Below are 23,932 nucleotides of genomic sequence, written 5' to 3'. Positions count from 1 at the left end.
ATTCTCATGGAAAAAAGACAAGGAACTAAATGCCAGGTAATGACAGGTGGTATTTAGAAAAAATAAAACAGTGGATGACTAGAGCATGATGCGCTGGTGGGATAGAATGGTCATTAGACAAACTCTCACACACTAGGGCCACAAAGGACCCCCTGTGGCTAGAGCTAAACAAAGGAGTGTGCTAGGAGACAAATCAGAAAAACCCGGGACAAATGAAACGGTGCTTTGAATTGCAAGCTGACAACTTTGGGTTTACCAGAGTGTGATGAGAAGTAAGTGTGTTTTGTTTTGTTTTGTTTTGTTTTGTTTTGTTTTGTTTTGTTTCAAGACAGGGTTTCTCTGTGTAGCCTTGGCTGTCCTGGACTCACTTTGTAGACCAGGCCAGCCTTGAACTCACGGAGATTCACCTGCCTCTGCTTCCCAGGGTGCTGAGATTACAGGCATTCACCACCTCCACCAGGCATAAGTATGGATTTTAAGAAGATACATTTGGACTTTTTTTTTTTTCTTTTCTTTTTTTGTTTTGTTTTGTTTTGTTGAGACAGGGTTTCACTTTGTACTTTTGGCTATCCCAGACTTGCTTTGTATCCCGGACTTGCTTTGTAGACCAGGCTGGCCTCGAGCTCTCTCTATGTAGTCCTGGCTGTCCTGGAACTTGCTCTATAGACCAAAATGACCTTGAACTCAGAGATTTGCTTGCTTCTGCCTCCAGAGTGCAGGAACTAAAGGCATTTGTCACCATACCAGGCTCATTCAGACTTTTTTTTTTTTTTTTTTAAATAAGGCTAACCAGCAAGTGCAGTTCAGTGATGGATCAAGTGCAGGCCCAAACTTAATCTCCAGCACAAGAAAGAAAAAGAGACAGAAAAAAGTTCACTGGGCTGGGGACTGAGTTCCATTGGTTGAGGACGTCCTGCACAAAGCCTTGGGTTCATTCCCCAGAAACACATAAACAAATTTATACCCAGAATCTCCCTTTTTTGTTGTTTGTTTGTGGTTTTGTTTGTATTATGAGACCAGGTTATTCTGTGTAACAGGCCTAGCGGTCCTGGAACTCCCTTTGTAGACCAGGCTGGCCTTGAACTCACTGAGATTCACTTGCCTCTGTGATAGGATTAAAGTTGTGCACCTGGATGCCCAGTTCACCTATTATGTCTGTACATAGGAGGTAGAGGTAGGAGAGTCAGAAATTCAAGGTCATCCTCAGTTACACATTGGTTTGGAAACAAGCCTGGGGTAGAGACCCTGTCTCTAATATATCTATCATGGGCTGGTTAGATGACTCAGCAGGTAAACATATTTGCTACCAAGATTGAGGACCTGCGCTTGGTCCCTGGGACCCATGTGATGAAAAGAACTGAGCCAGGCAGTGGTGACATATGTCTTTAATCACAGCACTCAGGAGGCAGGCAGCTCTCTGTGAGTTCAAGTTCAGCCTGGTCTACAGAAGGAGTTCCAGGACAGCCAGAGTGACACAGAGAAAACCCATCTTGAAAACTCAGGAAAAAAAAAAAAAAAAAAAAGATCTATGTATACTTCTGTGGGGGCAGGGGCAGGGATCCACTGTCCATCAGCTTACAGGCATGTTCCCTGACAGCTATGATGACAAGCAATATCTTTTTGTCTTACTTGCTCACTTGATTTTTTTCAGGTCATCATTCTAATTCTCTAATCTGTCTTGCTATGCGTCCATGTGTCAGTCATTGTGTTTAGGTTTCTTGAATATTCTAAGTGCACTCGATGCCTTGTAGAGGGGGGTGGAGAGCTGAGGAGGTGAGTTGGGAGGAGCAGCAGATAATGAATAGATCCAACCTCACATCAGCAGACCTATAAAACAGACAGGCTGGGCTTAAGATCCTAGAGGCAGAGGCAGGCATGGGCAGTGCAAGGCAGCAGGCACAAAGCCAGGCGGAGCCGAAAGAATGAGAAAAAATGTACAGGTATCCCTGATGAGGTTGAAGGAGAGAACTAAAAATCAACTAGGTAACAGAAATGCTCACCAGCCATGAAGCAGGAGTGTGAACCTGATCCAAGACTCCAAGGAAATACTCCTATGATGGGTAGAAAAGAATTAAGTGTTTCACTTGGGTTTTTATCTGTTTTCTGCTTGTTGACTTTAAACTCTGGATCCTCCTATCTCAGCCTTCCAAGTACTGAGATTCCAGTCATGAGCTACACCCAGCTAAGGCTGAACCATTTTATACTTCTAAATTCTCCCCCCCCCCCCCCACACACACAGGGTTTCTCAGTGTAACAGCCCTGGCTGTCCTAAACTCGCTCTATAGAGAAGGTTGGCCTTGAACTCTCAGACATCCGACAGCCTCTGCCTCCTGAGTTGCTGGGATTGAAGGCTTGCTCCACCATGCCCAGCTACACCTACATTCCTAGTAGTCACCTCCCTCTTTCTCACTGGACTTAGCTACAGTATGTGTTTCCTTCTGTTGAAACTTTGGGAGCAAACATTCTTTACTCACAGAACAACCACCCCAAGGAATCTACATTACATCCAGTGGTTCCAAAATGATCATTTTAGTGGGTTTTGTTTTTTTTTTTTTTTTTTTTACTTTATTTTAAAAAATAGACTTATATTTTCCCTCAATTATTTATTTGTTTGTTTGTTTGTTTTGGTTTTTTTAAATAATTTATTTTATTTTAGGTGTGAAGGTGTCAGATCCCTTGGAGTTGGTGGTACAAACAGTTGTGAGCTGCCACGTGGGTGCTGGGAATTGAACCCGGGTCCTATATTGGAAGAGCAGACAGTGCCCTTAACCACTGAGCCATCTCTCCAGCCCCTTATTTTGGTTTTCTGAGAAAAGTTTTCTCTGTGTAGCCCTGGCTGCCCCAGAACTTACTCTGTAGACAGGCTGGCCTGGAACTCAGAGATCCTGAGTTCTGCCTCCTGAGTAGTAGGATTAAAAGTGTGTGCCACCACCGCCTGACCCCTTCCTTATTCTTTATGTGTGCGGGTGTTTTGCCTACATGTATGTCTATGGACCATGTGTATTTGATGCCCACAGAGGTTGTTGGATCCCCTGTGACTGGAGTTACAGATGGCTGTGAGCCACCATGTGGCTGCTGGGAGTCAAACCTAGATCCAGTGGAAGAGCAGCCTCTCCAGCTCCTTCCTTACCTGTTTTGTCACATTTATTTATTTGTTTGTGTATGTATGCAGATGAATACCGTGTGTACACACATGTGGAGTCAGAGGACAACCTTCTCAGAATTAAGATATATTATTGGTAGGGGCTGGAGAGATGATCCAGTTGTTAAGAGCACTGATTGCTCTTGCAGAGGACCCAGAGGAAGGAGGCTCGAGGGCCAACCCAGGCTACATAGTAAGACCCTACTTCAAAACAGACACTCTTTCTTCCATGTTGAAATATTGGTGTTAGTAAGTATTCACCTAAGTGATCAGCAAAGGCTAACTTCGGTGAGGATAATACCTACACTTACACTTAACAAAGTTCATCAAAGGGGCACATGGTAAATTACCCTCTAACCTTTGAACATCCAGGGAATTGGTGCCCGGTTTTCTGTCTTTCCTTCTATGGGGCATAGCAGAAGCAGCGCTCACAGAACTGTGGCTTTGTTATATGACTGGCTGCTGAACTTAAGTAAGAACCACATTGGAGCTTTTATATCGTGTATCCAGGCTAGGCAGTAGATCGTGCGTGGTTTAATGAAGGGCCGGGGATGAACTCAGGGTTTCCTGCATGGTAGGCCAGCCCTCTACCAACTAAGCTACATCCACCACCCGCACTGAACTCGGGACCTTGGGAAGCACAGCCAGAGCTCTTAACCTCTGAGCCTTCTCAACAGTCCTCACAGTTGTTTCCTTGAAGGGGCCCGCAGGCACCGCATAAAATGCATCTATCTAATCCAAGAACCGCCTCCCGCTAGCCCCACCCCCCCGTGCTTGCTATTGGCTCCTGTGCCGCCGTCGTTGCCGTGGAGACTCGGCGCTGCGGCCCTGCGCTCATGGCGCTGTACCAGCTCTTCTCGCACCCGGTCGAGCGCGGCTACCGCGCGGGGCTCTGCTCCAAGGCCGCGCTCTTCCTGCTGCTGACCACCGCGCTCACCTACATCCCCCCGCTGCTGGTGGCCTTCCGGAGCCACGGTGAGCCTGCCCGGGCCTGGAGGGCCACGCGGCTCGGCGCGGCCCGCTCGCCCCGGCGCGCTCTTCTGAGCTGGCGCCCCAACCCGCCTTGTCTCCCGCAGGGTTTTGGCTGAAGCGGAGCAGCTACGAGGAGCAGCCGAACGTGCGCTTCCAGCACCAGGTGCTGCTCGTGGCCCTGCTGGGGCCCGAGCCCGGAGCCTTCCTCGCCTGGAGCACGTTCCCCACCTTCAACCGGCTGCAGGGGCCTCACCTGCGCGTCCCGCTCGTGTCGGTGCGTGGTTCCGCCGGGGCCCTGGGGGTCAGGATGAGTTCCAGGGGACCCCAGCATGGATCATTGGCGGGGGGGGGAGGGGAGAGGACACAGCGTCTCATGTATCCCAGGCAGGCCTTCAACGTCTGATCCTCCGGCCTCCACCTTCCAGCGCAAGGCCGTGCTCGGGTTTGTAGGGTGCTGGGAACCAAACCCAGGACCTTGTGTGCTTCCATGCGAGCACTTTACCACTGAGCCACGTTCTCAGCCCCACAGCTCGGAGCTCAACTGGCCCCAGGGGTTGGGAACAGACTCTTTGGCCTGCGCATGTTTAACTTTCTAGATAATAGGTGTGTTTTACTCCGCTTCTCCAGGCATCCCTAGAAAGCCAGCCATGCAGTCGGTGTGTTTGTCTGCAAGGGTGCAGGAGCCAGAGCGTTGCCTGCCTTTGGGGCTAGTCAGTCCTTCTGAATGGAGAGGTGTCTGAAAGCCCTTTTAGGGGCTTGAAGGCCAGGCTTTGTAAACTCTGGGACGGCGCCGGGTTAGAGCATCACCACCCTGTAAGGACGGAGAGTGCCTCCGCTTTTATGCAGACTGAGCGTGGGGTAGGGGCGGGGGCAAGCGCTGATTGGTTGAGCTCTCGGCTCGTGCTCTGGCCAAGCCACGCCTCCCGGGGTTGGACTCCCCCACCACCACCACCACTTTGCTCCACACTGCAGCTGTCCCCTATGAAAACTGAAACATTTTACTGTCCGCAGTTTAGTGTTTACTTTCACATAAGTCCAGTGCTTCCTTACAGGCATCCCTTTCCGTTCATATTCTGAAAACACTTTTCCTTTAGACGCGTAGAACATCTGGCTTCCCTACTTTCAAACGTGGATCCTTTCGGACATGGCTGATTATTAGCCTGGAAGGCAAGCTTGTGTAGCTGATGGGGGAGAAAAATCAGACTTTCCCCCCAACAGCTAAATAAGAACTTTAAAATATTAAAGTCTTGTTGGTCATGTGACTAGCAATACACAAAATTTAATTCATATTACTTTGCCCTTTAGTTTTTCATATATATATATATATATATATATATATATATATATATATATATATAGTTTTTCTAATCTCAAAACTGTATGTTCACTGTGAAATATTAAAGAGGTACAGGTTTATGCATGATGACAGAAAAGTAAAGGTTCACTGTGGTTGACACATGGATCAGTACTTGTTAGCCAACGTTATTAGTTTTACGGTCTATCGTTTATTTAATGTCGTCGGCAGAGTAATGGACTTAAGCATTTGTTTTTGTTAGTAAATATTTTGTTTCTAAGCTACACCTGTCATCCCAGCTGCGGCAGGATTGCCCCCCCCCCCTCCCTGGGCTACACAGCAAGCAAAGGCACAGGGTGGAAGTCAAGAGGACAGCTCAGAGGGTTCAGTTCTTTCCTTCCACACCCCAGGGCTCCAGCTGGGATTCCCAGGGTTGGCTGCTAGAGTCTTTACTGCTGAGCTACCCCACTGCCACTCCTTGACTGTTTTTATTTGCTCCATTTTTTCACTAACTAGGATTAATATTTGACCGAATTCTATAGCTTTTTAATTCTTTTTGTTGTTGGTTTTCTGAGACAGGGTTTCAGTTTTGCTTTGTGGCCTTGGCTGTCCTGGATTGGCTTTGTAGACCAGGCTGGCCTCAAACTCACAGTGATCTGCCTGCCTCTGCCTCCAGCTCTCTACATGCATACATACACACATTTGTTGGTTTGTCTTTCCCTAAGACAGGGTTTTTGAGTATACCTCAGATATGGCCCACATTGGCCATGAACTGGTGATCCTCCCGCCTCTAAGTACTGGGATTATAAGAAAGGATGACAATGCCTGGCCCCGTTTTTTAATTCTTGAATCTTTAGTGCAATGGTTCTCAACCTTCCTAATGCTGTGACCCTTTAATACAGTTCCTCCTGTTATGATGATCCCCCAACCATAAAATTATTTTGTTGCTACTTCATAACTGTAATTTTGCTACTGTTATTAATCGTAATGTAAATATCTGGTGTGCAGGATATCTGATATGTGACCCCTGCAAAAGGGTTGTTCCACCTTCCCAAAGTGGTCATGACCCACAGGTTGAGAGTGTGGAGAATAGTAATTGGGTGAGAGGCCAGAATAAAGGAATGCCTGCCTTTTGCTGAGTACTCACTGAACTCCATACTTCTTGTGTTTTCTTTCTGAAAGTGAAAACAGATTTTTTTTTTCAGGCTATAAAAATAGCTCACAAGCTGGGCGTGGTGGTACACAACTATAATCCCAGCACTCAGGAGGCAGAGGCAGGCATATCTATGAGTTTGAGGCTAGCCTGGGCTACAAAGTGAGTCCAGGACAGCCAAGGCTACACAGAGAAACCCTGTCTTGAACAAACTCCTGGATTCAATCCAAACTTCAATTTTAATTCTAAACAAAATAAATCCCAGTTTTAATTTAAGATGGTGATTTGTTTGTTTGTTTGTTTGTTTGTTTGTTTTTTGAGACAAGGTCTCACTACATAGCCCAGACCAAACTCTAACTCACTATGTGACTGTGAGTCCATGACTGACTGCAGTCTCAGCTCTTGGCAGACACAGGCAGGAAGAGCAGGAGCTCAGCCTTTAAGGTCATCATCCTTGGCCACAGATCCAGTTGCAAGCCACCCTGAGCTACATGCCACACAGGCTAGCCACAGACTGAAGATCCACTCGCTTCCACCCCAAAAGTACTGGGTTTGCAGGCAAGCGCCACTACACTTGGCAAACAGTGTGTTTATGTCTTGAGTTTTTGTTTGTTTGTTTGTTTGTTTGTTTGTTTCAAGGCAGGGTTTCTCTTTGTAGCCCTGGCTTTCCTGGAACTCACTCTGTAGACCAGGCTGGCCTGGAACTCACCAAGATCTGCCTAGCTCTGTCTCCCAAGTGCTGGGATAAAAGATGTATGCCACTGCCACCGGGCATGCCTTGAATTTTTGGTGGAAGGCTTTTTCTTTATATTTTTTCCCCTTTACATCTCCATTCTTCTCTCATATACTTCTGGACACTTGAGTCTAAAAAGTAACAGAAAGTTAAATAGACCCCCAAAGCAAGAATAAATATTAGGTAGGCTTCATTCTTTCATTTCTTTTACTTACTCGTTCACTCCCACTGGTCGGTGCCTCAGTGGGCTGCAGTTAGCGTCTTATCTCCAGGAACAGAAGCCGCTCGAGAGAGAGCCAGCACTCCTCATCGCCTTCCTCTGCTTTGGTATGTGGCTCTATTTTCAAATTTAAGAAACCAAAACTAATTCTTTAATACTGGGCAGATGAGCTGTGTTTTGTGTTGTTGTTTTGTTTGCAGTGGTGGGGCTCTCCCCTAAGGCCTTAAATGTGCTAGGCAAGCACTCTGCCACTACAGCCCCAGCCTGGATAAATGTACACAGCTAGGAAAACAGCTAGGCCCTAGGCTAGAGGTATTGTACACACACACACACTTCACTGTAAAAACTACTAGGTGGTGGCTGATGTCTGTAATCACAACACTTGGTGGGCTAAAGTATGAAGGTCATCATAAATTTAGGGCTAGCTTGGGCTACACAGTAAGTTACAATTCAGGTAGGGCTAAAGTGAGACTCTCCCTGCCTTAAATGAAGTGAAACACAACTCCTTTTCCTAAATCTCTCCTTCAAATCAATTTTCAAAAGTTAATTTATTATTTTTTTGTGTCCGTGAGTATTTTGTTTTGCCTGGTTGTGTACCATGTGGATGCAGTGCCCTTGGAAGCTAAAAGAAGGTTTTGGATCCCTGGAACTGGAGTTTATAGATGATTGTAGGCCACCGTGTGTGCTGGAGATCAAATCCTCTGGAAGAGCAGCCAGTGCTCTTAACCAATAAGCCATCTCTCTAGGCTCCCTCCCCCATCTCTTTTCATCACTTATTCATAATCCCGTTCAGTAAATTATTTGCTTCCTTTCTGGTTGAGTGTGTGGCTTGGGAATAGTTTTTAAAATGTACTTAAAAATTCATCACTGGTGCCAATGGTGGTGTAGTACATCTTTAATCCCAGCACTTGGGAGGCAGAGAGAGACAGGCCCATCTCTATGAGTTCAAGAGAACTGTTCTACAAAGCGAATTCCAGGACAGCCAAGGCTACACAGAGAAACCCTGTCTCGAAAACAAAGCAAAGCAAAACAAAAAAGTTGATCTCTGGTTCTGGAGGGATGGCTCAGTGGCTGAGAGTGCTTCTGCAGTTCCCAGCATCTGTCTTGAGCAGTTAACCACCACCTGTAGTTCCAGTTTCAGGGCATCTGATGCACGCTTGGCCTCTGCAGGAATCCGCACACGTGTGCAAACACATACAGAGACACATAGACACATACACATGAAGAAAAATAAATATTTTAAAATGAATTAACAACTCTCAGTATGACAAAAAAAATTAGGAGACACCCTATAAAATATTTTTTTAATCTAGAAAGTATCAATAAAAACACGAAAAAAAATCCAAAGAAACCATAGAAAATCGGGTAAATATAAATAAAATATATATAAATATAAATAAAATGGTAGTCATTCTGAAAAACAGTTAAGCAGTTTAGCAATTCTTCAAGAGTTAAACTTCTTTTTCTTTTCTTTTTTGGAGACAGGGTTTCTCTATGTAGCCTTGGCTATCTTGGACCTGCTTTGTAGACCAGACTAGCCTCAAACTCACAGAGATCTGCCTGCCTCTGCCTCCCAGAGTCTTGGGATTAAAGGTGTGCACCACCACACCCAGCTTAAAAGTTAAACTTAACAGTACCATATAACCCAACATTTAGTAGATTAAATAAAATCTACTATTACATATTATATATATCTATACACACATACATATATGTCCATGCTTTGTGAGTGGTGTTTTTATGGTATATGCACCTGTGTGCATGCACAGAGACCATTGGTGTCTTGATTTATCACCCTCTACCTTATTCTCTTGAGACTGGAGTTTCTTTCTGAGCCCGGATATAGGTTAGGAAGCCCCGGAGAGCCTCTTATCTTTATATTTCTGACAGCAGTGGATTTACAGGCACACATGGATGCTGGGATCCAAACTCAGTTCCTCATGCTTTCACAGCCACTGAACCCAGTCATGTATGTATATATACATATGTATTATATAGGCATATATTTCACTGAATAGGACTAAGTATGTAAGACACAAATGTGACTTTTTTTTTAGATGTCTTGCTCTCTAGGTACTGATATCCTGGTTTGTTGAACTTGTGGTCCTCCTGTCCCAGCCTTATTAATAGCCAGCATTATAGGCGTGTACCACTATGCCCAGCTGGACACTGTTCACATTTATATGTATTAGACATAGCCCAGCCTTGAACTTCTAACCCTGCCTCTAGCGCCTGTGTGCTGGGATTTCATGCATGCTTGGCAAAATACTCTACCAACGAAGCCCAATCTCCAGCCCACCTTTATCATTGCTGAAAGAGTGGGTTTATGGTGTGTGAGTTGTGCCTGCAGCATTCATAAAAGCAGGCAGACAGTAGCCTAGTGTTGCTGTGATACCAGCAATGGTAGTAAAATTCCCTGTTGACTTACTGTCCCTTATCTACTTACCCCCAACTACCTGTACACAGAATAAGTACTTTATAGGCAAATAGCATATTTAAAGTCCTTTCTGTAGTATTTGGCCTGCAATAAACAGTAAATGTTAACTATCAATTTGGAAAACAAAGTATAACTTTGTTTATTCTCACAATAACCCCATAAGGTGGAGGTCACCCTGCCATTTTACAGAGGAAGACGTGGACTCAGAAGGGGTCATTTGCCCTGGATTTCGTGTGATCAGTGTCCAGCTGGGCATAGTGGAGCATGGCTGTGTTGTCTGCTACTCACAGGGCTGAGACAGGAGGCTCACAAGTTCAACAAACAAGCATGGATAGCAGGCAGGATCCAAAAATATCCATATTTTATTTTATACATTTAGTCAGATTCAGTGAAATACTTTTATTTTAGCTCGGAACATAGACCCAGGCTGGCTTCATTATGTGTGGGAAACTGTCCAAGGAATCAAGGAAGCCATGGTTTTTAGGCCAAGGTTTGACCAACGCTGGGAGGTGGTTTTGTAGTTGCTAATTTGGGAAAATGCTCCAAAGTCACAGTCAGCCTTGCTTCTGCTCTGGTCAGCTCACCTAGAATACTGTCTTCAAGGTCCCTATTTTTTTTTTTTTTTTTTTATGTTTTAAAGTCTAGTTTTTGTTTCTTATAATCAGAAAAGAAAAGCCAAGTGGCCCTCCTCCTTAGTGACATGGCTCAGTAAGGATACGGGTTGGAGGTTAGAGATGGATGTCAGAGTCCGAGTAGAGAGGCCATGTGTCTAAGCACCCATGCTCTTCCCGTCTCTAACCCTGGGGTATGCCTTTCTGTTGGCGGCACCTGACATTCGCTGTTGGCCAGGAGGCTGCCTGCTTCAGTTCTCATTGCTCACCTGTGTGCAGACATCCACAGAGCCAAGGTGGCAGGATAGAGTGGTCGCACGTCCAGAATCCCTGAGGAACTCAACTTCCAGGCCACGCAAGAGTTCATAACAAAGCACTGAAAACAACAACAGCAAAGGGGTAGATGGCAAGGGATCATAATCCCAGCACCGAGGAGACAGAGGCAGCAGCCGGAGAAGAGGGCACCCGACCTCCTGGAGCTGGAGCTGGGAACCAAACCTGAGTCCTCTGCAAGAACAGCTAGTGCTCCTAACCACTGAGCCACCACTCTAAGGCCAACTCAGTTTAAAAGAAAGAAATGTAATTTACAGAAATGGCAAGCCTATAGTGAGATGGGCAGGAGTATAAGCTTGAAAATGCACATTTTGTAAAAGAAAGTGACAGAGAAGAATGCAAAGGATAAAACAGGAACCAAACAACATCCCAACAAGCCATGCGAGACTGTGGATGCCCTGGAAAATGGTTATAAGCCAGCAGCCGCCCTGGCTGGGAATGCAGCTTAGTGCTATAGCCCTAGCCTAGCATGCACGAGGCCCTGGGTCTGCTCCTCAGTCGCACAGGGAGTGACAGCAGCTCTTGCCGCCAGTCAGTCTAACAAGCATAATGGGCCTCACCTGAGGAGCACTTGCTCCCGGCCAGAGTGAAGACTGGCCTGGCCCAAATGAGGACAGCGAGCAAACAATCAAGTCAGGTATTTCTGTCCCCCTTCGGCCTTCCAGGTCCCCCTGCTGTGACCCTCCTCCAAGCTCTGAAGTATTGAGAGCACAAGGTCGTCATGGATAAACACTAGGGAAAGTGCTCATGGATAAACACTAGGGAAAGCAGGGGTGCCTAAGCACTAGGGAAAGCAGGGGTGCCAGACACGTAGTGTCTCTGCAACACTCGGAAAGCTGGGAACATAGTCAGGAGCCTGGAGATCTGTGCTAGCTGTGGGGCCAGGCCACACCAGAGGCCCCCAGACTCTTCCTCCTGAGGCCCGAATCTTGAGCACTGTTGCTGAGTCGACAGAACCTGCCTTTACGGAAGAGGCCGTTTGTACTTTCTGAAGAGTTTCAATGTAATCATGTCTTAAGCTCTGTTTACACACAAGACTGAGTTAAGTTATCATCAGGAATCTTTTCCCCAAATTGTGCTGTGCTGAAAAATGGCTAAAATAGGGGCTGGAGAGATGGCTCAGCGGCTAAGGACATTGGCAGCCCTTCTAAAGGGCCCAAGTTCAATTTCCAGCCGCCCACAAGGCAGCTCACAATCGTCTGTTCCAGAGAATCTGGCACCCTCACACAGACATACATGCAGGCAACACCAATGCACATTAGAATAAATAAAACTTAAAAAAAAAAAAAAAGTGTAGCGACGGAGAGATGGCCCAGCAGTTAAGAGCATTGGCTGCTCTTCCAGAGGGCTCAGGTTCAATAAGTTTCTGTTTCTTAGATTTTATGTAAACTACAAAACATGTTTTTTAACAGTCTTTTAAAACATTTTTTAAGATTTATTTTTTAGTTTTATGTATATGAATGTTCTATATGCATGTATACCTGCACGCCAGAAGAAGGCACCGGAATACATTATAGGTGATTGTATTGTGAGCCACCATGTGGTTGCTGGGAATTGAACTCAGGACCTCTGGAAGTGCTCTTAACCTCTGGCATGGCCCATTGTGTTTTCTGACACTGTGTAAGAGTCAACTCCCTTGCCCCTGTGATACTTTGTCTCCCACATAAAAGGAACTCCAAGAAGCTAACAGGGGCTGCTCTCTAAAATCCCAATTTAGGGAGAAGCAGCTAGATTGACCAGTCCCAGGTACACCCCAAAATATAACTTGCTTTAATCGGATAGTCAAAAACCTTGCTTTTCTTCTCAAAAGTCTCAGGGTTAACATTCCCTCATTATTAGTACAGGGTATTGTATAGCCTGGGCTAACCTTACACTTGTGTATAGTGGAGGATGATCGTAAACTGCTGATCACAGGTGTACACCAGCATGACCAGCTCTTTTCATTTATTTATTTCGAGGCCTAGGCAGGCCTTGCGTTCCACATCTCCCCAGGCTGGCCTCAAATTTGTGGTGATCCTCCTGCCTCAGGCTCCCAAATGTTCAGATTATGTTGCGCCCCAACCATACTGGACTGCTGTTTGTTTGTTTGCATTATTTTGTTTTTGTTTTGTTGTCTTTTTTCTTTTTTCAAGTCTGGGCAGTTTAGTATTAAAAAGAAATTTAAATTAAAAACACCTAATCTCTAGGGATATGCTGGTGTACACCTTTAATCCCAGCACTCAAGGAGACAGCGGCAGGTGGATCTCTGTGAGTTTGAGTCCAGGAGAGCCAGGCTACACAGAGAAATCCTGTCTCTTTTTGGGGAAAAAAACACAACAAAAGTAAAAACACCTAATCTCCCCTTGAAACAATAAAACACCGCATCTTAAATCCTGTTAGACTGTTTATTAGCTGTACCTCTGACAAATCCTGACTTCCTGTGTCTAGATTTTCTGTCTATACTGTGTGGCTAGCACTTGATCTGTCAGAGGCTTGGCACGTAATATAAAGAGCCAGTGAAATGAGTTCCTCTCCTTGTCATACCCCAGTGGCGGGAATTAGCATCTTCCTGGCAGTTCTCTTCTGGCCCCTCTCCTCTCCTAAACAGAGAAGCTGGTCTTTATCTTTGTCCAGCGCTATTGCTGTTGATGTGGTCTGAATAAAAATGGCCCACCCCCAACAGGCCCACAGGGAGTGGCACTATTAGGAGGTGTGGCCTTGTTGGAGTGGGTGTGGCCTAGTCGGAGGAAGTTTGTCATTGGGGTCCAGCTTTGAGGTCTCAGGTGCCCAGGTCAGGTCTGGTATCTCATTCTCTCTGCTGCCTGCAGACCCAGATGTAGAGCTCTCAGCTACCTTTCCAGCACCATGTCTGCCAGCACACTGCCATGCTTCCCACCGTGAGGATAATGGACCAAACCACTGAACCGCAGCGCTCACGACATCTCTTCACAGCAGCAGAACACTAAGATAGCAGTCTTCCTCATAGCAAGACGCTCACTCACGGGGACCAGGCAGCCGCTCTCTACCCCATTCATACTAATACATAAGCACCTCCGTGACTGTATCAGTGGCCCTGGTGGCAGAGTCCCCTCCTCCCCCAGGAAGCCGAAGAACTAGGACAAGGAGAGCAGCAGCCAGTGGAGGGGGGACGGTAGATGATAGCGAGCCTCAGAAAAGGACATTGTTGTCTTAAAGGAAAGAAATCACTTAAAGGCTCTGAAAGCAGCTCTCTTGATCCCAGCCTTGCTCATTTGAGAGAGAGAAAAAAAAAAAAATGAACTGAGAGGAAATGCTTCAGCATCAAGGCATAGATGTGTGTCAAGACCTGGCAGAGGGCTTACATTTAAGTGCTGTCCCCCTGGCGGGACCAGTTGGTGACTTATTTTTAACTGCCCACGGATGGTTTATGGGCGGTGACTTCTGTACCTTCCTCTGATTTTTGTCAAGTATTTGTGGTCTTGGTATCTTATTGATCTGGCTTAGCTTCCTTTTTTATTGTATTGATTGATGCTAAAAGATACACAAGGTTTAGAGCCTGGGCATGAATAATGACACAGACAGTCCGGCCTTAAGGATCTGAAGCAAAGGCACTTGTGGTTTAAGGATATACAAATAGGGGCCATAGAGAAGGGTCAGTGGTTAAGAACACCGGCTGCTCTTGCAAAGGACCTGAGTTCAGTTCCCAGCACCGGCATGCCAGCTTACCACCATCTATGACAACATTTTCAGGGCATCTTCCAGAAGTACCCTTCTGGTGTCTGGCATGCACTGAGGTACAGACATATGTGCCTGCAAACATTTATACACATAAAATAAAAATAAATGTTAAAGGAATGTGTAGAGCTTGGTGGGTTTCCATAGAGCGTGCTTAATAAATACATGATGATTAGAATTAGATTTTGTGTTTTCATTTGAACAAACTGTCTTAGGGATGGCGCTATCACACAGCAGTAAAGCACGGGTCTGGCATGGAGGAGGCCCTCGTCAATCCCAGCATTCTAAAGAAAGAAGGAAAGGAATGAGAGGTAGGGATGGAGAGGAAAAGGAAATTTCTCTCTGGGGACCAGAGACGTGGCTCAATACGGTTCTTGCAGGGGACCCTCGTTAATATCCAGAACCTTCATCAGGCAGCTCACATTCACCTTCACCTCAAGCTCTAGGGGATCTAATGTGTCTTCTGGCTTCCACAGGCACACACATGTTCATATGCATATTTACAGACACATACATAAATAAAAATTAACATGTAAATAAATATAAAAAATAAATAATATAATGATACTAATAAAAATAATTAACACATAAATAAAATAATTAACAATCCTTTTTTTTTTTTTTATTTTGTGGGTGTTTTGATTTTGTTGTGAGGCAGGGTTTCTCTGTGTAGCCCATGCTGTCCTATAACTCACCCTATAGACCAGGCTGGCCTCAAACAATTATTTTAAAAAAAAGGAAATCTCTTTCTTCGCCTTCTGCAGACCAGAGAAGAAGACAGGAACCAGGATGGGAAGATGGACATGCTACATTTTAAACTTGAACTTCCCCTGCAATCCACAGAGCAGGTTCTTGGTGTACAGCTTATCCTGACCTTCTCCTACCAACTGCACGTGAGTCAGTCCTCTCATAGCCCTCTCCCTGGGGCAGTATTAAGTTATTTGATTAGCTAGTCATAGGCTGGAGGGTTCCGGGCAGAAAGGTTCCTGACTGGACCAGCACAGGTTTGCTGCAGACAGGTGACCTGTGAACCCCCAGGTTCTTCCAAACTGACAGTGGCGTCTTTCTTTCTAATGACTTCAGAGGATGTCAACCTTCGTGATGCAGAGCATGGCATTTCTTCAGTCCTCCTTTGCTGTTCCTGGGTCACAGTTATATGTGAATGGCGACCTGAGGCTGCAGCAGAAGCAGCCACTGAGCTACCGCAGCCTAGACGTCAGATACAATGTAAGGATGCTACTTGTGGTCTAGCTCCTTCATTCCTCTGTTTAGCACATCCTTTGAAGGGGGAGAAATGTAAGCTTAGAAATAGCATTTAAGTCTTTTTATAAGTGTTTATAAGTCTTTATATAAGTGTTCTGCCTGGCTGTAAGTGTGTGCACCATACCTGGGTATCCCTGGACCAGAGCCCAGGTCCTCTAAACTGTCTCTCCAGCCCCATCATGAATTCCTTCTAAATGTATAATATGGGGCCTGGAGAGCTGGCTCAATGCTTAAGGTCACTAGCTGTCCTTCCAGAGGACCTGAGTTTGATGACCAGCACCCAGCTGGCAGCCCACAGTTACTTGGAGTTAGTTCTACTTCCCTCCAGCGCCCTCTTCTGGCCTCCTCAGATACTGGGCACACATCGTGCACAGAAACACATGCAGGCAAAGCACACACACAAATAAAAAATAATAATTTTTTGTAGCTATGAAAAAGGCACACCTTGGTTTATACCCTGAAAGAGAAGGGAAACACTCTTACTGAAGAATTAAATTGTCTGTTGCTCTCAGGTACACACATTCTACATGTGTCCTGTTAGTTTTTTTGTTGTTGTTGTTATTGTTTGTTTGTTGTTTTTTTTTCAAGACAGGGTTTCCTTGTGTAGCCCTAGGTGTCCTGGAACTAGCTCTGTAGACCAGGCTGGCTTCAAACTCACAGAGATCCTCCTGCCTCTGCCTCCCAGTCTCCGGGATTAAAGGCGTGTGCCACCACCCCGTCCTTCTGTTAGTTTATTGTCTGTTGTGACCAAACACCTGAGGAAACATCCTAACGGGATTTGGTTTACTCGTGTCTGACCTGGTGGGAGAGCTTCCTGGCCAGCAGGAAGCAGAGTGGAGCAGGCTGGGGCCAGAGCACCATGCAGCCCGAAAGGACAAGTTCCCAGTGCCTGGCTTCCCCCTGCCAGGCTCCACCTTCGGCAGCGCCACTCCCCCAACTCACCCACTGTCTGATCACGTTTTGAATCCATCAGTGGGTCCAACCATCAATCTGCTGTAAGCGCTCACATCCCAAACTTCTCTGGAGATGTCCTGTACCCCGAGGTACACTCTACTCTACCTCCCCAGGTGTTGATCAAGCCAAGCAACAGGGCAGTCAAGATGGACGGTCACATCTTCCAAATGATGTGGTAAAGTGCCTATGTAAATACATTAAAAAAAAATACGAGTCACCATTTATTGAACAGGTGACATATGCCTGCCCAGAGTGAAAAAGTTTACAGGTGGGTGTGGTGGCCTGCCTGCCTGGTAGCCCCCGCTCCGGAGACCAGGGTGGGAGGATCGCCTGACGCCGGGGATTAAAGACTAGCCTAGGTTCCTGAGCAATGGCCCATCTCTAACAGAAATTCCTACTTATATGTCATGGGGTTTCAGTCACCACGGGACTTCCTGAGACATCTGCTGGCTCAGCCCCCAGCCATGTTTGTTCAAGAGCCCTGTGGCCATGGCACATGCCAGCAGGACCCAGGGTGGAGGGAACACACAGCTACGTGGTTAGCATAGCCTGTTTCCCTAGAACAGGAACAGGAGGGAAACCGTTGTTTCTATATAAAAGCCGACATAGACACATGGGGGGTGGGATCTCTCCCTCTCCCAGCTCCGAAGCCTCTGGTCCTTCCCTCATCCACTTTGCTCCATTCAGCCGCACGCATGGGCCCTTCTGCTATTCTTTGAACCAGTCCCTGGCTGTCTCTCTCTCTTTCCCTTTCTCTCTTTCTGTGTGTGTGTGTGAGAGAGAGAGAGAGAGAGAGTCAGAGAGACAGAGAGAAATGAAACCTGTGGTAAGTGGACATTGGCCCTTTTTTCTATCACTACAAAAAATAAAACTGAGAGTAAAACAACTTAAACTGTTACAGTTTGTTTATCCTTGAAGAAAAGATTACTGAAACAGGGCTAGAGGGATGTTCGGTTCCCAGCATCCACATCAGGCTGCTTACAACCACCTGTAACTCCTAACTTCAGGGAGAGCCAATGCCTCTGGCCTCCATGGGCACCTGTATTCACATGTACTTATTAACCCTCACCCTCTGACACACACACACACACACACACACACACACACACACACACACACACGTGTAACTATAAACAATAAAACTAAAACTCTAAAAAATTGATTACTGAAACAGAAATAGGCCATAAGAGTAAGAGTGTGGTCCCCGGGGTTAGGGTGGTCTCCAGCATGGAGCCTCAGGGAGCAGCTGGGCGGAAAGTGGGTAGAGGGGAGTGCTCACAGCCTGTCCTCCTGCCTTGCCCCAGGTATCCGTGATCAATGGGACTAGTCCTTTTGCTCATGACTACGACCTCACTCACATTGTTGCTGCCTATCAGGAAAGGAACGGTGAGTTACCAGTGGAGGCCACCAGGCCACCACTCAGAGACCTCCCAGCTTGCGGGGTCCATGAAAACAAACAACTGGACACTTCTTACAATTAAAATTTCAAACCAGTGAAGGCTCGGGGATGAGAGGTGGGTGGGCTTGCCAGATCTTGCCCTCTGTGTCCTGTCTCCAAAGCCACATCCTTTCCCGCTTGGCCACTTCTCCAGTAGCCCAACGTGTTAGCAATCACTCGCCTCATTTATCCCATCACGGGCTTCACTGGTTTCCTAATTGAGTTATCCCTCAAAGTACACCTATAAAAGAAGCCAGTGACAATTTACTGTCCTTACTTTCCCGACAGCTGTGGATGATGCGTGTCAGGCAGTCCGCCTTTGTAGCCTGGTAGGAAAGGAGAAGCTCCCACAGTTCTGACTAGGGATAGTGTTTGTTCCCTAGAGACTATCCCCACACTTGAGTCAGCACATCAGGCTGGCTGGTGGTCTGGCATTTCCCCTAAAGGCATCAAAAGTGTTTCTGACAACAAGACATTATAGATGATACCCACAGGCATTTCCCAAGTGGGAGGCTTGCAGTTCCAGTATTTCTTCGTAACTTTATGCAGTGCAGTAGCAGCAATAGGCTAGCAATAGAATTGCTAAAAATAAGTCTGACAGCCATTGGCCTGAACATCAGCTCTTTTCCTTGCCTAGTATGCACAAGCCCCGGGTTCAGTCACCAGTACCACATAAAGCCATAAAGCATGGTAGTACACACTGGTAGCCCCAGCCCTTGGGAGGCAGGTGTCAGAAATTCAAGGTCATCCTTGGCAACACAGCTGGTCAGAGGCCAGCTTGAGTTACATGAAAATCTGTCAAAAAAGGAAAGAGCCAGTAGGTAAGAACATTTTCCATTAAGCCTGATGACGAAGTTCCATCCCTAGGACTCATTGGTGGAGGGAGAGAACTGGTACGCTGGTATATACACATTAGGTAAATAATGTCTTTAAAGAGGCCAGGGCTGGGGCATGGACCAGCAGTTAAGAGGGCTTGCTACTCTTCCAGATTGCTGGGGTTCTCAGCAGCTGTGTAAGGCAGCTCAAAATTGCCTGTAACACCAACTCCACGGGATCCAACGATCTGGCCACTACGGAAACCCACACCCAAAACCCCTCCCACCCATCCACCCCCTCTCCCCACAATCTTAGAAGATGAAAAGAAACACTTTGAGATCCAAATTATTCTTATTTATTTATCTATGTAATAAAACTATTTCCCCCACACTGCTACACCATTTTAGCCACTATTTTTTTTCTAGAAATATAGTATTTCTTCACTTAGCTCTTCAGCAGTGGTAGACCACAGAGATCCTTTGCAAGTTTTTGACATATTGTAACAGAAGTATTTTGACAAGTATTTCAAATAATGCGTAAGCAACTTTGCACATTCAATTGCTCTTTTTAGTTCTTTGCATTCTAAAATACAGAATATCCTCCTGTATTCAAAGACAACTTATAGCCCTTCGTTTTGGATTCATGATTAATGTTTGTAGCAGGGCCTGTAATCCCAGCATTGGTGGAGGCAGAGGCAGGTGGATCTCTGTTGAGTTCCAGGCCAGCCTGGTCTACAAAGCGAGTCTAAGACAGCCAGGGCTGCACAGAGAAACCCTGTTAAAAAAATAAAACAAAGAAAAGAAAAGAAAGAGAGAGAGAGAGAGAGAGAGAGAGAGAAGGAAGGAAGGAAGGAAGGAAGGAAGGAAGGAAGGAAGGAAAGAATTGATTAATGTTTGTGTTGCAGTTACCACTGTCCTGAGCAACCCCAACCCAATCTGGCTGGTGGGCAGGGCTGCTGAAGCTCCGTTTGTAATCAATGCCATCATCCGATATCCTGTGGAAGTCATTTCATATCCTTTATGTTAGCCGTGGTGGCTCTTGCCTACTAAGAAAAGAGGGGTTCCCTAGCTACTCCAAGTAGGGACAGATGTGGGACTTACAAGATAGGAAATTGCTGCAGCTCTGTAACCCCACACAAATGACAGCTGTTCCTACTGGAAAGAATATTTCATTTCCTGTTCCTATTTCTTTCTAAGCAATTCTTCTGAGTCAGAATTATCCATATTTATGTCTTAATAATCTCTGGCTATCCATTTTATCTGAAGAGTATTCGAAATATCCTTTCTATTTCCCATCTGAGCTGAACTTTGGGGTAACCATTTCCTACATGTAGCTGTTGCTACCTTAACATTTTGTACTTACCAGCCAGGATTCTGGGAGATGATGAAGTTTGCCTGGGTCCAGTATGTCAGCATCCTGCTCATCTTCCTCTGGGTGTTTGAAAGAATCAAAACCTTCGTGTTTCAGAATCAAGTAGTGACCTCCATCCCTGTGGCCGTGCCCCAGGGAGAGGTAGGAAAAGAGCACTTATCTTGAGAAGACCACCCCATCTGGAGACTCTAGGGACCGTGGCTACCTCGCTCTTGTCTTCTGAGAACTGCCCTTTTGCAGCATCTCCGCAACTAGCCTGTTGGACACATTCAGGCCTGAATGTTTTCCCCTTAGAAACAAAGAATGGTTTTTCCAGAGTCACACTGCATAGACCCTGTGCCTTCAAAGCACCGAGGAACTCCGCTAGGACTAGTGCGGAGGGAGGTCACGGGGTTACTGGGGCCTGTGATCTTTGTTTTGTTTCTGGTTTTGCTTTGGCCTTGAGTTTTAGGAGAAGACTGCAGCCAGTTCCTACATCTTTGAAAGAGCCCCACTTCTGGTCAAGCAAGGACTTCTCCTTTTGGACCCCACCCCCACCCCACTCCCCACCCGCCCACCCCGGTCCTAAGTGACTTTTCAGCCTCTCCCAGGGCTGAAAAGAGAAATATGCAAGTCCCTAGTACTTTGTCCTCCTAGGTGTCTACACAGTGCCCATTCAGAACTTTGATTTCCAGACCTGAAGACTTTAACTGGAGAACTGAAGGGGGCAGGGCAGGACCTAAACACAAGAGCCCCAGAAACATTAAGTTACCCGCATGCTGGTGGGTAACTTAAGGGCAGGAGGACTAGACACCTGCCCTCAGGCTCATAGATGGAGGTCTGTCAGCGGCTCAGCTGAACAGCCCTCTGTTCCTGCCCTGCTGTGGCTGGCTCTCTGCCCTGCTTCTTGCCCTCTGTCTGCCCCTGGGATGGCGGCTGGAGTCAGAAGTGTTGTCTCATTCCGTCTGTCCCCCACCCCCAGCGCCAGTGGAGGATGTTGGGCTTCTAACAACAGGTTCTTTCTCTCTGGCCCTCACCCAACAAGCCTGGCCACTTGCCACTCCTCCTCTTCCATGGCCTTCCCCCTTTCTGAAAGGATATGGGTGACAGAGGGGTTTGTTGTTGGTGTTGGCATCCATTGCCTGACAACCGCAGGGTTTATTCAGAGGCTGAGCTGGAAGCTCAGTTGCCTGCAGTTAGTTCCCTTGACTAAGGAAAAGGGAACTCACCAGAGGGGAGGCTTTGGGGAGGGCACGAGGAGCAGAGAGCGTAGAAAAGGTTAGGCAGAGCATCTAATCCAGCCTGCCTACTAACAGAGTACAAGCAACCCAGCAAGATGGCCCTCTGGCCAATTTAAATACATATCTACAAAGAACACGGCCAGAACAGGCGTCTGCTTCACAGAGCCTCGTTCTTGTCCTGAGCAATTGTGCCGTCTTAAGGAGCGGTGGCTCTGTTTATGACTGCACCATGCCTTCACGCCTTCAGCCCTGGAAGGACTCACCTGCCCCTACCGTCCATGCCTCACATAACCACACACACTGTATCTCAGTTTACTTTGGAGAGAGACTCGGCTCTGATTTTCGGAGCACATTTCTGTCAGCCCTAGCAAAGTAAGAATTTTGAAAACAAAGCTATTTTGAAGTATTCAACAGAAAAAGTCCCCAGTACTAGTTTCTCTGACTTAAAATGTTACAGCCACATATGCCTCTATTTTTTTTTTTTTTTCTGGAGATTTAAATGAAAAATGTTCTGATTTCCATTTCAAAAAGGTATGGGAGTGTTAGGGGTATGGCTCAGTTGGAAGAGTGCTTGCCTGACATGCTCTTTGGAGTCCTGGGTTCCACCCCCAACAATGTATAAACCCTGAAACCCCAGCACTCCAGAGGTGGAGGCAGATGGAACAGACGTTCTAAATCATCCTTGAGTTAGAGCCCAGCCTGGGACACTTCAGATGCTGTCTCAAAACAAGAAAATGGCGGGGAGGGCTGATCAGTTCATCAGAATATGTTGTTTGGGAAAAAAAAAAAGAAAGAAAGAAAACCAAAGACACAGGCTACTTTGTGTTACATTAAACTATTCTGTGCAAAATTTGTATAGAGAACTCAATGGTGTTTTATAACTTTATAATTAAAATATTCAGAAAGAAACTTCCCTGTCGTTCCTGAAATGCAGGGTCTTGGGTGGGGAAGCATGGGGAGGGCAGAGGGTCCACCTGATTCTGAGTGACTGACTCTTCAACAGCCATGCTCTGCCAGCACTCTGCCTAAAGATTTTGGAGCTTTTGTCAGGTCTCTGGCAAAAGTCCCCTCTGCCAACCCCAAGTAAAGAAGGGTTTTTTCCTCGGGATCCACATGCCAAGTGAAAGACACAGGCTGGAAAATTACAACTGTGTTTGGTGGGTATCAGGTTGTTTTGAGATCAGATGTTAGTTCTGGGCCTACTTCACACAGAACAGCAAGAGGAAAAATAGTGGAAAATATACAGGATTGCAACTGAGCTTTAACTCTGAGGAGCCAGGGTTTGAGCTAATTACTCGCTGTGGGAGGAGAACAGAGAAAAGGTCTGGTTTTATCCAGTGGTAGGTTTTGTTTCTGTCTGCATGAGGTTAGGCCTGGGTTAGCAAAGCTTCCTCTCTAACCAATTTTTGTTTATTTTCCCTCTTTTTTAAATATTCCCTTCCACTTTTTCATATTCATGCATTTGAAAGTAAGTTTTGTGCTTCTTTCTTTCTTCCTTCTTTCTCCCTTTCTTTTATTTCTCTTTCTTTTTCTTTCCCTCTCTCTTTCTTCCTTTCTCTCTTTCTTTCTTTCCTTTCTTTCAAAACAGAATTTCTCTGTGTAGCTCTGGCTGTCCTGGAACTCACTCTGTAGACAAAGGTCTGCCTCCCAAATTCTGGGATTTAAAGGCATGTGCCAACCCCCACCCCTCCACATTTATACATTTTTGACTAGGTAAATCCTAAGTGTCTTCTGAAAGATTGTGTAAATTACACAAGCTTTAGTTAAATTTATTTATGTTTATTGAAACAGGGTCTTGGCATGCAACCCAGGGTGGCCTTATACTTCAGGTAATTCTTCTGCCTCAGTTTCTCAAGTGTTGGAATTACAGAAATGACCCACCAAACCTGACCTTAAAGGTTTTTGTTGTTGTTTTGTTTTGTTTTTTTGAGACAGGATTTTTCTGTGTAGTCCTGGCTGTCCTGGAACTTATCTGTAGACAAGCGTGGCCTCCAACTCAAGCGAGATCCAGCTGCCTCTGCCTCCCTCTGGAGTGCTGGGATTAAAGGCCTGTGCCACCACTGCCTGGCTCTGAGTTTACATTTTTTAAAGAAGGTAACAGCCATCTAAATCCTTTACCTAGAAAATAATGGCTGGCATTCTCTTAGAACAGTTTTTTGATCTTTTTTTTCCCCTTGGGCTCCTTGCAGCTTTTCCTCCCTTGTCTTAAATACCACTCCTTTGAAAGTTATATATAAACCGTTGGTTGGTTTATTTCCTTAAGATGGATCCAGAAAGGAGTT

At 46.0% G+C, this 23,932-nt stretch overlaps 1 protein-coding gene across 1 annotated transcript; it reads left to right on the top strand.

Moving 5' to 3' along the window:
* The first annotated feature begins 3,958 nt into the window (after positions 1–3,958).
* On the top strand, positions 3,959–22,551 carry Tmem231 (transmembrane protein 231). Its single transcript, XM_055621399.1, has 7 exons — positions 3,959–4,117; positions 4,219–4,388; positions 15,353–15,481; positions 15,672–15,815; positions 18,110–18,191; positions 19,964–20,069; positions 20,418–22,551. Exons 1-7 carry the CDS (start codon positions 3,979–3,981, stop codon positions 20,593–20,595), a joined length of 948 nt encoding a protein of 315 aa, XP_055477374.1. The 5' UTR covers positions 3,959–3,978; the 3' UTR covers positions 20,596–22,551.
* The last annotated feature ends 1,381 nt before the right edge of the window (positions 22,552–23,932 follow it).

This window comes from Psammomys obesus, unplaced genomic scaffold, assembly GCF_907164565.1.
Source record: "Psammomys obesus unplaced genomic scaffold, mPsaObe1.curated_primary_1811, whole genome shotgun sequence".
Lineage (NCBI taxonomy): Eukaryota > Metazoa > Chordata > Mammalia > Rodentia > Muridae > Psammomys > Psammomys obesus.
Note: the sequence above shows the minus strand (reverse complement) of the source record. Positions and strands in the feature narration are given on the sequence as shown.